Genomic DNA, 17,471 nt, shown 5'->3' with positions numbered 1-17,471 from the left:
ATTTTTTGCAGATATTTGGTCATAAACTAAAGAATTATCTCATTAAAACTTGACCGGACGATGTTGCTGGAGGGAATAGTCAGGGGAAAGTGTACAGCGGAACATGAATGTCTGCTCTACATTTCTTGGCAATCCATCCAATAGATGTTGAGATATTTCAGAATGGAACGAAGTGGAGGACCCACCGGCCCATCCCTGGAAAAAAAACATATTTATTTTTTACCTGCGATTGCAACAAAGCAGCCATGAAATATGTACAGATCTTTTTTCACAAAACGTTGTATTCCTTCATCCTAAAACAAGCTAGGACTTATCCACAGCGTAAATATGTATTTTGATCAGAATTATTAATTAGATTGCTCTTTCTATCGTCTCTTTCCTTTGTCAGCCTCTTTGCAGAAGATATTTTTAGCCACCGCTGACTTTTTAAAGGAAATTAAACTTGTCCCGATATCCGATCTGCTCATGTTCAGTGATTAATAATTGAGGGAGCTGAAATCACAACATGGGATTATACACAATTAGCTGATCAGCCTTAATCAAAAGCCCAAAATTAGATTTGCTTTGTTCACCATTGTTTACTGTTCCTTTTACAAAAAGGACATTTTAATTCGCAAACATTGGCGCTACTTAGAGAAATTAACTTTTTATTATTGTTATTATTACTATTATTATTAATATTCCTTGATTAAAACAAATTGGGTTCAATTCAAATTATATTTATTATTATATATCTTGATATTTTTGTTCAATAACACTATCTGATACAGGTTTTGTATGCTGGAGATTTACAATATAAAAGTAACTTTGCATATATATATATATATATATATATATATATATATATATATATATATGTATATGTATATATATATATATATATGTATATGTATATATATATATATATATATATATATATGTATATGTATATATATATATATATATATATATATATATATATATATATATATATATGTATGTATATATATATATATGTATGTATATATATATATATATATATATATATATGTATATGTATATATATATATATATATATATATATATATATATATATATATATGTATATGTAATTTCATATCGAGGGGCGTCTTGAACTCATTTGATTACTCAGTTGCACGGAAGGTATAGATTTATCATGAAATAAACTCTCCACTGTGTTTTATAATTAGGTATAATTGGCTGCAATGGCTTCGAGACATCCATAAGAACCAAATATAATGTGATTAATTATTCAGAAACATCAGGAATTGCATTGGATTCAATTTTCTAAATGCTTGTTCAACTATTAGTGCCCCGGGCTCCGGTTGCAAATGAAGCTGATAACAGAAGCGTTCCCCTTGTAACCATGGAGGAGGCAGAGACGCTGTCACAGGCAGAGAGCCGGAAGAAGATGCAGCGGTCAGAGCCGTCTGTACCAACAGGAGACGATGGCCCACTGTGCACATGTCTTTCTCTTCCTGTATACTCATTCCTTTATCTTTCCTCTCTGCCTTCCATTCATCCATCATTCATCAATTCCTTCATCCATCCTTCCTTCTCTTCTTCATTTCTATTATGTCCCCCTCCACTCCCTCATTGTTTCCTCTCCTTATTACCTCTCCTCTCTTTTATCCTTCTCTTCTCGTCTATTCTGTCCTCTTTCCTCTCCTTTACTCTAATCGACCCTTCTCCTTTCCTCATTTCAACTCGTTCTCTTTCCTTTTCTCTCCTGTCATCTTCCTTTTCTCCGTGCTTCTTTATCATCCTCTCCTCTCTCTATTACTGAAGTGGTGAATGTGAATGTGATTTTCACGACAGAAATAGAGAACTCTAAGTTGTGCTTTGTTAACTTCTATGCCCCAAATCAAGGGTCAGAAAAGTAGAGTTTTTGTTCACTCGTCTCCTTCCCCACAGTGTCTATTTGACTCCTGGCTGACTCAGAAGGAGGAGCTGGTTCGCTCCATTAAGACCTCTAACCTGAAGGACCAGACGGAGATGGTGACCTGCCTCCGCCGTCTTGCTGTGAGTCACTTTCATTTCGCAAATATACAAAATATATAAAAGGAATATACATGACTTAACTTTGGCGCAAGTCCTGTACAAAAACTGGGAGTGCTTATATCCCCATCCTTTGTTGTTCACACAAGGTGTGTGTATGTATTTTCCACCAGACGGTGAAGGCGGACCTGGAAGCGAAGCGTCCCACCATGGACAAGCTGTGCTCCATGAGTCAGGACCTTCTGTCCAGCGTCAAGAACAAAGAGGTGGCTAGCAAACTGGAGGCCAGACTGGACAGCTTCGCCCAGCGCTGGGACCGACTGATCCAGAGTCTGGAGATGAGCAGCTCCCAGGTACACCGCACGTGTCAGTTAGGTTTTACGACCTTTGTTCGCCTCCAACAAATGCAAAGCAATGCGAGTCTCGGTAACTCCAAGGTTGTCCCGTATGTATGTTGCTTTTGCTGCTTTTGCTTTTCAATGATCTTAACAGTAAATAAATACCTACCTGGCTTTAGTGAAACAGTGTTGTTTCTTAATGTTTTTGTCTCGATCAACAGGTGATGTGGCGGTTCACCTTTACACTGTGATCTGTAGGCTTTAGCTTCTATCTTTCTTCTTTTTCTATATTCGTTTTCGCTGATGAGTCAGTTTGACATCCTGGATAGATCCTTCAAACGCATATTTGTAGACCCTTCTGTCACATTCTCTGAAATCGCTTTTTGTTTTTCCAAAAATTTGACAATTCTTTAGGGAGTGCAGTTAGTGACAGTGTGGGCCCCATGGTAGCTCTGAATGTTAGATGGAGTAGCAGTGGGGAGCCGGGCTTAACATGTAAGGAATTTAGGTCAGTCTGGCAGCCTTGGTCCTCAGGGCTCAGTCTGGACAGGTTATCTGTCCTACAGTCTAACTGATTGCACTTCTATGCATTCACTCAGTGTCCCAGGTCTTAATCATTTTGTGATTAGGTAGTGGAATGAAAACCAAGTGGAAGATGCAACTCAAAGTCCTGTGGCCTGTGGCCTACACCTCTATGGAAACCGCACAGTGATCACTAGAAGCAGACAGAACTCAAATATGTCTATTTAGAATGCTATAAATCATGAAACAAGTGTAATCCCTTTGATGATTTATTTTACAAAAATTGGTAATCCAAAGTGACATAATTTTAATAATAATTGTACTGGATTCATGTCACGAGTTGTTCATTCATGGCTTTTCAGTTGTCCCGAGGAGAGCAGAATTGTTCTTTTCATTCATGTGGAACGTGGAATAAAGTGTTTTTGATGGAATACTAGAAATTTAATTTTAAGCTTAGATGTGTTTTTTTTTTTTTATGAAAAAAGGATTTGTCACACATGTGTTCAAGCACCACCTGAAAGTAAAAATGAAGGATGAAATTAGCACCGACCCCTGCATGTGCAATCCTTTCGTTTACCTGCACTGTCCTGAGCAAAAACACAGTGATGAAGGAGTGGCTTTCAATCAGCACTGCTCTCCATTCATCACTCTTCAGTATTGCTTTTCTGGACATGTTCCTTTGCACAATTGTCTCTGTTTTCTCTTCTCCTTATGTAACTACACAATCTCAGTCTTTATGTCTGTGCTTTTAGAAGTTTAGCTGACAAAGACTGTAATGTTGCTTTTCTTCTTGATTCCCTTTGGAGAGCTCCACATTGGTGATGATTGGGATTACTTGTATTATATGTTTGCAAATGAACCATCATGCCCTGAAGTGCTCCTCCTCAAGCAGCACTTGCTGTGCTCAAAAACTAAGAAGCTGCAACTTCAAGTAATACTACTTCAATTTCAAGAAATACAATCCTTCTTAATATAAGTTTCCTTTATTAATATAACAAACATATTTTTCTAAAATGTAAATTGTTTTCTGCAACACTGCCTGAGGCCCATTTAAGGACAAGGAGATGTTAAATCAGAATCAGAAACCGTTTATTTGCCAGGAATGTTTACACAAACGAGGAATTTTTCTAGGCGGAAGGTGCATACATTAGACATGAGACGTTAGACAAGACAGACAACAATCAACAACAACAACAGTGCAGTGATATAAATCAAGTATAAGATGAAGATAAAGTGCTCAGACAAACAGATAACGTTAATGTAAGTGTAAAAGCTCTTAGTTAGCGTTTAGTTTCTTTTAACTTGTCTTGTTCTGCGTTTTCTGTCTATAACTGTGTTTTTTATGCTGCTGCCTGTCTTGGCCAGGTCTCCCTCGAAAAAGAGATTTTTAATCTCAATGGGACTTCCTGGTTAAATAAAGGTTTAATAATAATAAAATGTTAAAGTTAAAGTGACGTGTGTTTAAGTTAAAGTGTATGTTTAGTGGCATGAGTGTTTTAGATATGAAGTGTGCAGGGGAGTGACCGGTAAGAAGAAAAAAAGGAATTTTTAAACGCAATATCTGTTTTGACAGATTTGAAATATATTCAAATATTGTGAAATTGTATTAAAATAGTAGTGATGGGAATGCTGATTAAGAAATTTTGTGGCACCCCCTTTAGGAAGCACAGCAACAAAGCATCGCAAAACACAGATGCATTCTGGGTCGGGCTCGCTCTGGCTATAACCGATGACTGTTCACAACTCTCTCTCTCTCGCTCATGCAATCACTTTCCTATTAATATAATCAGTCAGATAATTAGCAGATTGACCTCTGCAAGCAGAGGTCGTCTCCACCACTTCAACTGAGTTCACACACACACACACACACACACACACACGCACACGTTTCCATGGTAGCGGGGCGATCCTAGTAGTGGCACTCGCTGCTTAACTGTCATTAACCTCTTCCCTGTTGAAAGAAACTGCACACACACACACACGCACACACACTCTGTCACAAGAAAACAGTGGATGGTGCTCAGAATTAGAACAAGCACGCACCTTCATCTAAACATGCGACAGTGTGCACTTTGTTTAAGTATTTTTCTCTCTGTGTGCCGTACGTTCAGCTCTCATCATCTGTCAGCACGGTCCAGCAGTCCGAGCTGACCCACTCGGTCACGGCGACCGTTACCAAGGTGATTACTAGGGAGAAGGTGTCGGCTGCAGTGCGCCAGCCCCGGGAGTCTCCGCCACCACAGAAGAAGAGACCAGTCGTGGTGGATTCTGAGCTCAGGAAAAGGTGGGGGCGTTGTGCAACACTGAGGTCTAGTTTTTATTCTTAGTACTAGAAGGGTCTTTGTCACGTTGGAAAGTTTCTTTGCTAACTTGTGTGAAATGTTCAGCTCCATGCATCCCTTTCTGTTGTCTTATCTCAGCAGGTAGGTGATGAAGCACTGCAGTTCAGATAATGAGTATGTGCTGCTGATAATAGAGGCCAGCTTGAAATGAAACGTAGATGGAAGTCCTCTTAATACTTGTATAGTGTAGTGAACCAAGTAAATATGTGCAGTGGTGGAAAGTTAAGTGCTCTACTTAAATACAGCTTTAAGGAATTTATACTTTACTTTAGTATTTCTATTTGACTTTATAAAGATAGTGCATTTGAAATGTTAATGATCTGACACAAAGATATCATTATTCATCATTCAATAATATTTCCCCATGGAAATGACTTAACCCCAAATTGCTCCCGTAGCTGTGCCTACGGTATGTGAATGTTGTATGATAGGTTATACAGTTCTGATGGACAGGTGGCTCCCTGCCATCAATGTATGAAGTAGTCGGAAGACTAGAAAAGATCTTTTCAAATACAGACCATTTACCCTTCATGAGGCAAATCTGCCTGAATGGATGAAGTTAATGTATTGTCTAACAAATAGAGCCACAGGGGTAAATACTCGTCGCTGTTCAAAATACATGTACGGAAAATGCTAAGTGGCACGTTAAATGTCATCAGCTGTAGTGTAGTACGAGGCTATCTGCAAATTAGAGTTAACGGGAACCGTAAAGGATGCACTCTTGAATGTAGTTTTTATAGAAAACTGCAGCAGCAAGTCTCTTTTGTGCTCAACGATATCAGCATCGCAGGTAATATTGCCAAGTGAATGTTTATGTTTATGTGTGTGTCCTCAGGTTTGACGTGGACTTCACAGAGGTCCACAGCTATATGACCCGCGGCGAGGCCATCCTGCAGAGCCCCGAGTTCTCTGTGTCACGCAAGGACGGCAGCATCCAGGAGCTGCATGACAAAGTGCAGGTAAATGTTGTAAGCGTGCGCGTGCGTGTGCGTGTACACGTGTTTGTACTTGTACATCTATCTTTTAGGGGACCGTCTGTGATAGTTTTGGAAAGTGGGGACATTTTGACCCTTGCTCACATCTTCAAAGGGCTGTTTGAGGGATCAGATGTGGCTTTAAGGTTTGGTTTGGGAATAGGCATTACATTAGAATGGTTGAGGTTCGGGGAAGGAGCTGGGGAATGCATTGGGAGATGCCCTGCAGAGCTTAATCTGCTGAGACCTTTGATGCTGAAATAACAAGGTTCCATCACAGTCGGGTTTGTAATTCATTTCACATTCTGAACTGTGATTATGCATACAGGACAACACTGTATCACGGTGGAAGTAGGCTATTAGGTGCAGCAAAGGGTTCATAATGACTGTGGAGATATCGGCAGCAGCTCCCTCTGCATGTTAACTCACTGGATTTGTCTTCAAAAGGAGAAAAACAAACATGATAAACAGGAAAATTAAGGAAGCTTACTGCTGTACCAGCGTCTGCTCACTGCAGAAAATAATACAGATTTAACAACCTGTTGTTGCACAAGAAATAGGTCTTCCCATGTGGCTTGAAGGAATAGTTTAGCATTTTGGAAGAAACGCTCTTTGGCTTTCTTGCCAAGAGTATGAGATGAGACGATTAATACTACGCCTGTATCTGTAGGCTAATTTTGAAGCTGGAGCCAGTTAGCTGAGCTTGGGAAGGCCTGGCTGGGAAAATGTGACCACCTTGAAAGTTCACTGATAACCAAGTTATAGAGCAGGCTGTTCCTGTGGTGTATGAATGGTTAGTTAGTCCTGATGGGCAGCATGCAAGCCCCTCCCATCAGTGTATGAATGGGTGAATTATGACAATAATCCCCCCAACCCCCACCCCTCGAGCCAAAAATTAAAATGTCTCTGTTACTACGACATAAATCCATTTAATTTAGGGTTAACAAACCCACACTCTATCACAGATCAAACTTAACAGATACAAATAACAAAGACAAAGATTAAACACACGTTATTATATTAACTTTGTTCAAAGCTTTTTTGTCACAGTTGAGAAGGACATAAGTCTAATAAGAACATGCAGGTCTGAGGCAGTGGTTCAACTGGTCTGGCTGCAGGATCTACCCTGAATGACAAGCCGCGAGGAACATTTTCAACTTCTCAATTTGATTTAATGAAAGTATGGCGCCGTTTGAAAGTGAGATAGTGTCACAGTATGCCAAACACAGAAATATTCCCTTTCACGGAATGAAGCGAACTATCACAAATAGTCCGATGTGTAAACTCACGCAAGTAAAGTGTGCAGCATTGAGGAGTGTGTGAATATTCAATTCAATTCAGTTTATTTTATATAGCCCAAAATCACAAATTAAAATGTGCAATCTGTAACATAACTCTGCTGCATTAAAAAAAATCCCTTCAAAATAAAAGCACAGAATTTTTTATTTTTTTTTCATGTAAAATGACCGTACTGACGGACTGAAAACGGGTCCGCGAAAGACTGAAAACGGGTCCGCGATTTCATGGCTTTCAAGCCGTCGCGCCTTGAGTTTGACACCAGTGATCTAAAGTATTTGCAAAATCAATAAAAAGATTTAAAAAAAAAAAAAAAACTTCGATATGATCGCAAGAGCCGCATGAAAGCTTGGGAGGTTGGCCTGGCCTGGGCTAGTGTGTCCCCTTATTTATAGTATTTATGCTAAGCTACGCTCACGTCTTTTGGCTTTAGGTTCATATTTAACATACAGACGTGGTATTGATCTTCTCATCTAACTCTCACAATAAAAGTGGAAAAATATTAATGTCCCAAACTTCCCAAAGGTTTAATTTCACAATATGTATAATGTTGCCACTCGGGGGCAGCAGAAACGAGCTGCAAAACAGAACATTGACAAATGATCACCCTATAAAGCTGACCTGGCCATAGAAGACAAACAGCATTAGCTCTTTGAAGTCACGTTGGTGTCAATATTGGTGTCCAATATTCATACTCCTTTTAGATATGTTGTCAACCTCCACCAACTCCTCTCAAGGGAAAGTAGCTAAAGCTGTGGCTCGAAAAATGGTTTGATTCTGCCACACGTCAATTTGCATATATATGATTTAACAAATTAAAGTAACTGGACCTAATTTTTTTAATCTTAGCTGACTCTAGGTTGTATACCATTATTTTTCTAAGCTTCTACCACATCAATATGCACTTTCAAATACTTGAGGATTGTTAACTGTCATAAATGGAGAATATCCAGACTCTGGAATAAACTCATTCTCCTAAACTGTGTATAAAAAAAAGAAAGAAGAAGTTAAATCAAATAATTGAGAAGAAAAGGCAAGGGTGGACCAACAATGGGGATCAGTGAATGGTTGTTAGGTACGCACATTCACAGCTCATTCATACTTCTGCCTGGTTGCTGATTAGTCATCGTTGCCTAATCACTATGAGCGACTACTTTATCATTAGCATATTGTAATATGGTTATATTACAATATGCTAATGATTGTTCATTGTTCATATGAAAATATTGGTTTTGAGCAGCTTTAAACTAGCCAAATTAGCATGATGACATTTGGTGAGAATTGAGAACTTAACATTAAATTCAAACACCGTAATAAGTCATTCACCATATTATACTTTCTGAATTAGTGCTTGTTCTTGACACAAACCATTTGCCACAACTTTAAATTAGAGGCAGAAAACAATAAACATTCACTCTTATGAATAAATTCATACTGGATTAGAAACACTTAAATGGAAAAAGCTTACAGATGGCTCACAAAGCGCTGATGCATGGTTTGTTAATGATAAACAATTGAAACTGTAGATTAGGCACAACACAAACTGTTCGTCAGCATTTATAAATGTGCTAACAGAGCATTCATACAAAATCAGCTATCCTCTGTAATCCCCATAAACGTTGTATGAAGCTTCTATGCACTGTAAAACTTAAACTGGCGTTACAAATTATGCATGGACCTTTGGTAAGAGTTGCAAAGTGATGAATTTTAAGGTAGGAAGATTCTTCAAAATCACCTCTGATCTCGGTTGCCTCTTCAGCTTTGCTGTCAGCTCGGCTCTCTGCTGCAGCTCACATAATAAACAGCTTGAAATTCTTCTTCTAGTTTGCCCACAACATGCCCAGACATGCTCGGGTCATCCTGAAGAAGGTCAGAAGAGGTTGATGAGAATCCACAGGAGCTCTTATTCTGTGGGAATAATAGTCTGCTAAATTGGACTTTGATTTTCTTAGTACTAAATAACAATTTTCCTGCTGTCGGCCTGTTGTTGTTTTTGTCTCGCTGTCCTTTAACTTCCTGTCTCTCCCTCGGCCACTGCGCTCTCTCTCCCTCCCTCTCTGTCTCTCTGTCATAGGCGATAGAAAGGGAGCGGCCAGAGAAGTACCGGAAGCTCCAAGAAGCAACGCGCACGGCACAGACCCTGGCCGAGCAGGGTAACGTGCACTCTCACTCTCACACGCGCTCATTCACATGCGTGCACACACACCCTGTCTGTCCCCATGGCAACGCCTCCACCTGTCCCACCCTCTCTCCTTGTCTCCATAGAAACACTGATAGAGAGAGGACGAGAGAGAGAGAGAGAGATGTTTCTCCTCGTCCGTCCTCTCCTCTGTCCTTGTGCAATTGTTGGGGCTTTTGAATGCAGAGAAACACTCAATTAATACTTTTCACTGTCACTGCTGTAACACCCCATAATATGGCTCAACTTACTGAAGTGTGTGTGTGTGTGTGTGTGTGTGTGCGTGTGTGTGTGTGTGTGTGTGTGCGTGTGCGTGTGTGTGTGCAATAATATATACTATATTTACTCTATAAAGTGTTTTTATGTTATATGACTTTAAGAGAAATGGTGAATTTCTTTTGTCAAATCCTGGGGGAATCCTCATAAATCTGATGAACTCATCACAATAACTAAACATTTCTAACAATTAACAAAAGAGCAAAATTTAGATAAATACATGAAAAAAAGAACTCTTAAAGGATAAGACTGGTGTTATTTTTATATTCTTGTCATTTGCGTCTGTGCATTGACTTTGCATGCAATCTACTCGCGCAAAAAATTTGCAACGCTTTTGGTGTGAACGCAGCATTGCTGAGCGTTAGATAAGATCGAAACAATTCTCCCTCCCAGCTCATACAGCTCAATACAGCTCAATACAGACACTGGTTGGTCAGTGGCCCAACGCTTCCAACACTGATCTCTAGGTCCCCTCTACTCTAGGTTGTCTCTTTTCAAAATACATTTCCAACATAGGTTTTCTTAGTTTTTAGGTGTAATTACACAACCGTCGCACAATGACGTGGGTGGGTTTAGATCGGAGTCCGATAAAAGCCAGCGACAATATCTTACGCGTTGGGAGTGAGAACGGATTGCTCATATCTGTCCATTCAATATGAAGCTACAGCCAGCAGTTGGCTAGGTTAGTTTAGCATAAAGACTGGAAAGAGGGGTATAATAAAATGAGGTATAATATTTTAATAAGTGTGTTCAAGAGTTAGGCATAATTTAGTTTGAACAGAGCCATGCTTTCCCCCTTGCTCCCAGTTGTTATGCCAATCTGATGCTATTCACCCTACAGAGACATGAGGGTGGTAACAGTCTACTCGTCAATAATATTTTACAAATTGTCAAACCATTAGGTTTGTAGCTAAAGTGACTCAAACACAAGGACATTTTCATCAGGGCAGTGCATTTTGGATCCCTTAATTTCCAGAGATGCATTTCATGCTTATCGAGCATTAAGCTCATGCAACTGTATTTATAGTAACCTGGACTGGAAAACAGCTTCAACCAGATGCTTGACATGTAAATGGAACCTAATGGAGGCAGGTTTACAGGAAGAAGAAGCAATCTGGAGACAATTATCATCCAGCCCGATGGGCTTATGGTTGCCCTTTTAGAGGCAGAGCGTGAATCCATCCTTGTACAACTTTAGCATTGATTATTCCCTCCTGAAACCTCTTAGAGGTTTTCATTTTCCGGGAACTGGACTTTTACGTGGCGCTCAAATTGGTCATTTACATAAAGAAAAAAAGAAGTGTGTGTGTGTGTGTGTGTGTGTGTGTGTGTGTGTGTGTGTGTGTGTGTGTGTGTGTGTGTGTGTGTGTACAAAGCTTTTGCAGCTCACATTTTGTGCAGAATATTGATAGCTCACCACTCATACAGGTGACATTCACTACATTTTGTGTGCATGGTTTGTGTGTGCATATTTATGTCCTACAGAGAGCCCAGTTGTGCCCGTGTGTGTGTTTGACAGTGTCCCCTCTCTTTGCCCCCCCACAGAGGGGAGTCGAGCCGATGACATCGCCCAGTCGGCGGAGCAGCTGAACCAGCGCTGGGCGGGGTTCTGTGCCCTGTTGGCAGACCGGCTGACATGGCTGGCTTACCAGACAAAGGTACACACATACATGTGGCTCAGAGATAGAGAGGGTTGTCCTCCAGAGGATCGGGGGTTCGATCTCTGGCAACTCCAGTCCGCCTGTCAAAGTCTCGTTTGGCAGAGACATTCATAGTATTGTGAATGTCGAATGACTGAACAACAACAACAGAGAATTGTCAACCGATGAGCAGCAAAGACTGAAATATCTTTTTAGTCCCCAGTCTGGGTCAAGCTCACAGAAGAGCCATAGAAGACATAATACTTTATATACTTTATTATATTCATTATTATATACGTATATACACAGTGCTCAACATGACAAGTAAAGTTGTATTGACGTGTAAAATTGGTGGAGTCCCATTTGTTTTTATAACCCATCATGAGTGTTCATATTTATGTAGAAAATGTATAATGTCTTGCAATTCATGTTCTTTGTATGGAATCAAATAAGGGTCATTAATATTTTGAGTTGAGAATATTTTGTTGATAAATTATTTCACAGCCGGCAGTCATGTGTCACCTTTTGAGTGCATGTGTCTGTGAATGATTAATATAAGTTTTGCAACTGTCAAAATATGTTGTGGAATGTGTGAAAAAAATTTGGTGCAGATGAATACAATTTGCATGTGTAAAACATTTGTGTTGCTGTAGAAGTATTTTGCATGTGTGCAATAAAAAGAGGAAAGATTTCACAAAGCCTGAGAAACGGACACGGACATTTTATATCTTTTTATAGAACGGAAGTCACAAGCTACGAGTTACAAGCACACATTTGGAGCCAGTCTTTACACCTTAGCTGCATGGCACAGATATATAAATGTAAATATCTTATAGGTGGCTCGCTGCTATGCGAGCGGTCCAGATCCACTGGTTTGTTTACCAGATGCAATGTTGAGAGATAACAACTTTTCTACAAATTCGACTGTGACTGGTCTGAACTGGTTTTCATGACATGTTGTTTGTTTTAAATGTTATAAAATTGAACATGATGCTGGTTGCTTATTGAAATTAAATTCAGTTACTTGTGGACGGACACAAAAGGTGATAAACAACAGCAGGCTGGGAAATGATTTGTCGACAAAATATGAATGACCCCAAAAGAATAGGACATATATCTTACACATAGACTTTTGAGTTAGAATTCAGTTTGTCACAGGTTTGGTCATTCTGACTTCACGCAGGTCTTCTGCAAACTAGGAGGGTTTTAATGCAACCAGACAGATGTTGTGTGGGTGTTTGCTTGTGTCTTTGTGGGAAATAAACTGTGTGTGTGTGTGTGTGTGTGTGTGTGTGTGTGTGTGTGTGTGTGTGTGTGTGTGTGTCACAGGTGCTGGCCTTCTACAGCTTGTATGAGCAGTGTGAGCAGGCCGTGGACAACAGTGAGAACTGGCTCAAAGTCCAGGCGCCTCCAGCATGTGAACCAGAACCTCTCAAAGTACAGCTGGACCGATGCCGGGTGAGTGAAAGTGTTTTTGGAGACCAAACTGTCTCCAGGGTGATCCATTATTCTTTTGACCGTCACATTAGCGTTCATTTTTTTCTTTTCTTAATTTTTTGTTGAAATCCATTTGTTAGCTTTAACAACTTTTTTTGTGTGTGTTATTTTCTTTTATTCTAATATCTTCACTTCTTCTGTATCATTGTTATTTGGCTTGTTTAAATTTCTGTTTCTTTGCATGCGTCTGTTTATCACAGCACTATGTAAGTATTTTAATTTGATCTATTCCAACACAGACTTAATGAAATGTACTTTTTATTGTATTTTTTTCTCTTGATAGCAAAGAAAGTGGAGCCACTTATTGTCACATTGATTTAAAACTACCAGCAGACTTATTAGGACATCTATCCAAAATAATGTCTCTATGTGTAGCTTAGCTGAAGCAGGGGGAATACTAGCCTGATCTCAAAGTAAAGGATTGTATACTTACGTTTCTGCTTCTGTTTCTGTGTTAATAATGAGTCAACTTTAAAGGTGAGCCCAGAAGGGCAAAGGAGAACAAATATGCTGTTGATCCAATTTCTAAGTCGGAATTAAGTTGTTTTCTCTTCTGTGTAAACGACTAAAGAGCAGGTAAAACAGTTTTGGAAGTAAAATGTATGAATTGTTAATTGTCCAAGTGAGTTTTGATTTATCCATGCACTCTAAACACAAGGTCCAGGCATTGAATAATTTTTCTTTCACCTGGCAAAACTTTTCAAAGATAAAAAAAATGTAAAAGGATTATTCTGGCAAGCCTTTTCCTTTGCACCTGTTCTGAAATCATAAGCACGGGAGAGAAAACTGTTTAGATCCAGAAGGAGGTTCACCAGATGTAGTTTCTCACTGGTCTCCCAGGGCTTTCATAGTTTTCCCTGCTTCCAGTCGATCTCTTGGCTAAGCTGATTGTCTCCTGGCCCTGGCGTCGCACAGATATGGGGATCGATGGAGGAATCGATCTCCTCAGCTAACTGTGAGGCCTCCCCGAGGAGGAACGGGGGAGTTAAAGGGGAGGTTCAGAGGGAGAGATGTGTCATTTTGAAGTGTCAATTTGTGTCAGAAAGCATACTCCATCTTGGAGTCATAACTCAGTCAGTGCTCGTAATACAAACATACTTTTAGATTCACTGTGACTTACACTGAGAAACTCAATATTTCCCAGTGTAGCAAGTTGCAAATAAAAGTCCATTAATCCGATAAGAAATCACTGGAAGTCTGGAAATCACGGCATTATGGCTGCAGAACTTGCCTGAGAATAATAAGGATTTACACTTTTCTTCAATATCAAAGCTGTCATAGCTGTCTGTACATTCACGGGTACATTGCAAAAAGGAACGACTAATGCATACTTTTAATGGTGCCAATTTAGCAATTTGGGGGCATTGTCTGACTTTGAAACTCTTGCTTCAAACCAAATGGGTCTATCAATGAGTGGGCGGCTTAAAGTGCAGGAGTATTGACTAGCACAAAACACACACACACACACACACACACAGTTTTGTTTCACCAACATTTAAACAACAACAGGAGAAGAGAAATGACGAGCAGTTCGGGGGGTGGAGGGGATAAGGAGAGAGGAGAGGAGGGGAGGCATAATTAAAGGGAGAGAGGACATAATAAAGGGAGGTAGAGAGAGGAGAAAATGCCACAGACGCAAGAGGAGACAGTAAAACTGAAAGAAGAACGGGCAACGTGTGATGGAAGAAGAATGAAAGAGGAGAATGAAAAAGAGATGGAGTGCTGAAACTTTTCTTTGACGGTGTCTCTCGCTTCCACCGCAGATAAATTCACTCAAACAGGGTTCCCCTTCAGTGCGCCCACACATTTTCACTTCCATACACACAAACGGAGAACACAAAATTTACTCCCACACATAAATACTGTGCGAGTTCCTATCTTTATATTAAACAGGAAAGACTTCAGCGAAAAATAAAATATTTACTGAAACTTTTAAGACAACCTTCCCGATGGCAAACTGTCAGCTGATGAAAATATATTCTATCGAGGTTATGAATGCTAGTGTTCTCTAACACTTGCTCATGAATAAGGAGCGTGTCTCTTGGCGTTAGGCTAGTTTTTACTGACTCAGTGTTACAGCAGGATAAGACTGAGCTGCATTCAAAGCCTTCACCCCAGGACAGTTCAGGGAATATTAACCTGCTCTGCCTGCCACATTCATACTCACCTGGACTGATCCGTCTCACTTTGTATGAGATTTAAACAAGACTAGTTGAACTTGATTCATTGCTTTAAAGGATAAGCCTGAAGACAGTGTATATTTTTGTTATTGTCAACAAATCTTGTGAAAATTCCACAAATACTCACAGCATCAAATGCTGGAAATAGTCTCCCAAAAATGTACTTCCTACAAATGTAATAGTAATTAAAGCAGCATTAGAAAAGCTCTATGTTGCTACTATGGTGGAACCAGGGCTCAATGCTCAGGCCAATGGGAGTTGTTTTTTCTGGAAGCTGATGGACCTCAAAGGTGAACTGAAACTTTAGTGATCTGAAATAACATCCTGTTTAGCTCTAAATAAGGTTTGTGATATCAGTGGTTTACATAGCTGGTACACAGAGCTCAATATTTTTAATCTGGCCTTCTCAGTCTATTACTGCAGTTTTACTGATACCTCCAATGTGACAGTGTTATCTGTAGCTGACAGCACTCAACTCTACCGCTGTCAGACAAGATTAAGAGGTAGAGTGTGGCAGGATTGAAGTTAATTTTTGTGAATGTTTGTGGAATAGTGTTACAGTGTAACCCTTACCATCAACAGTGGTATCCTAGCATTACTTCCAAGACCGTTACTTTGCATTAATAAACAACATTGGTATGATTAAATGGTATATCAAATACTACATCCAACATGTAGTATTTCCCGAAAGAAGCCAGCCCTGGATACTATAAGAGTTTAGCCTAATGACAGTGGCTCTATCTTTATTGGTTTTGGGGAAGTTACTGAAGCAACTCCAGCCAGTGTTACCAGGAAAACCTTAGTCCCCGCTAACAAGGGACTTTCACCCAGGAAACCTAAAGTCTACGTTACATTATTTTAAATTACAGAGTAAGTTACAACAAACATAACCTAATTAGCACACTACTTGGCCGTAAATTAAGCTGTGTTCCATACATGGCCTACTTAGATCATTGCTTAGACAACTACTTAAATTTGCATAGCCTACATAATTTATGAATAATGATTCTCTGCTCCTATGAGGACAAAGTAGTGATTTCTACCTGTTCTCTTTGTACAGTTAAAGGAGAAAAGTGTCACAGCTACATTTTGGTTTTGCTGAGCTGGTCCAATTTACTGCTTGGCTTCCTGTTCATTAACAATTGGGACTCTACAACATTTCTGTAAAATACAACTGATTGAGCATAAGGCAAATGGAGTGAAGCATAAAAATGATAACGCAAACCTTTTCCACAGATCCGCTTTTATTGGACACGTATTGATATATTATCATGGAGTTATGCTGTGTTGGTTCATTATGGTGTGACCCTTTTCCTTCGCCCTGCCCTGGCAGGAGGAGGTGGCTCGCCTGGCCTCCCTGCAGCCCCAGGTGGACCTTCTAGAGAAGCAGCTGAAGGAGCTGAAAGAGGAGAAGGGAGGGGAGGAGGACCCGTCAACCTTCCTGGACGCTGACATCAATGCCTTCAAAGAGCACTACAACGTCGTCCTCGAAGATCTGAGAGCGAGAGAGAGGCAGCTACACCTGGGTGAGAGAGGAAGGATTCACTGCAAACACTTCAACCTTGTGGCCCCTGATTTTGTTTATTTGTTGATTTCAATAGTTGTTAAAGAAAGTGCGGCATTCAAATTTGGAGGATTATTATTATTTATTTATTTTAAATATTGGACAATCCACTTGACTGCTGATGTATTGGGATGCACCGATGCCGCAATATTATTATTAAACCACGTTTAATAATAATATTGCGTCGGTCTTATCGCTGCAAGACAATAAGAAATGAAGGTTAAAGCATTTAAATCACATCTTCCAGCAAAATAAATACATTTTAAATGAATCACAACGATTGTTCACTGGGGTGAATTAAAAAGCTTCATCAGTTCATCTTGAAATACTTGGTGAGGATCAAAGCCTGCGGTGTCGGGAATATTAGTGGAATATTCATTTTCATTCTCCATGTAAACTGCTTATTAGGAATGTTGTCTATTCCGGAAGATGGTTCATGTTCTTCTGTTTTATTGAAACTGCTCCACATGTGCGGTATAATTGTTTCTCAGCTAACTAGCTTGCTAAATGATGGTTAGCTGACAATTAATGTTCAGTTCGCAAGCTAACAAACTATTGTTACTTTTGCTATTGTGACCACGGTTATGGCTGACTAGCACCAGCATGTTCCTAGCTAGATAGCATGTTAGCCGTTAGCTTGACAGCTACCATAGCCAAATCAGATG

The 17,471-nt window shown here is 39.8% G+C and overlaps 1 protein-coding gene across 1 annotated transcript in view; it reads left to right on the top strand.

The window, feature by feature from the left end:
* The window catches only part of dmd (dystrophin), a gene marked incomplete at its 5' end in the record, with an annotated part of 308,870 nt that overhangs the window by 144,706 nt on the left and 146,693 nt on the right, over nucleotides 1-17,471 (top strand). Inside the window, 8 exons of the mRNA XM_079236662.1 lie at nucleotides 1,915-2,022; nucleotides 2,172-2,351; nucleotides 4,970-5,142; nucleotides 6,036-6,159; nucleotides 9,545-9,623; nucleotides 11,471-11,583; nucleotides 12,895-13,023; nucleotides 16,576-16,768. Coding sequence (XP_079092788.1) covers nucleotides 1,915-2,022; nucleotides 2,172-2,351; nucleotides 4,970-5,142; nucleotides 6,036-6,159; nucleotides 9,545-9,623; nucleotides 11,471-11,583; nucleotides 12,895-13,023; nucleotides 16,576-16,768 — 1,099 coding nt within the window. The remainder of the gene's footprint in view (nucleotides 1-1,914; nucleotides 2,023-2,171; nucleotides 2,352-4,969; nucleotides 5,143-6,035; nucleotides 6,160-9,544; nucleotides 9,624-11,470; nucleotides 11,584-12,894; nucleotides 13,024-16,575; nucleotides 16,769-17,471) is intronic.

Source organism: Taurulus bubalis (assembly GCF_910589615.1).
Source record: "Taurulus bubalis genome assembly, chromosome: 21".
Lineage (NCBI taxonomy): Eukaryota > Metazoa > Chordata > Actinopteri > Perciformes > Cottidae > Taurulus > Taurulus bubalis.
Note: the sequence above shows the minus strand (reverse complement) of the source record. Positions and strands in the feature narration are given on the sequence as shown.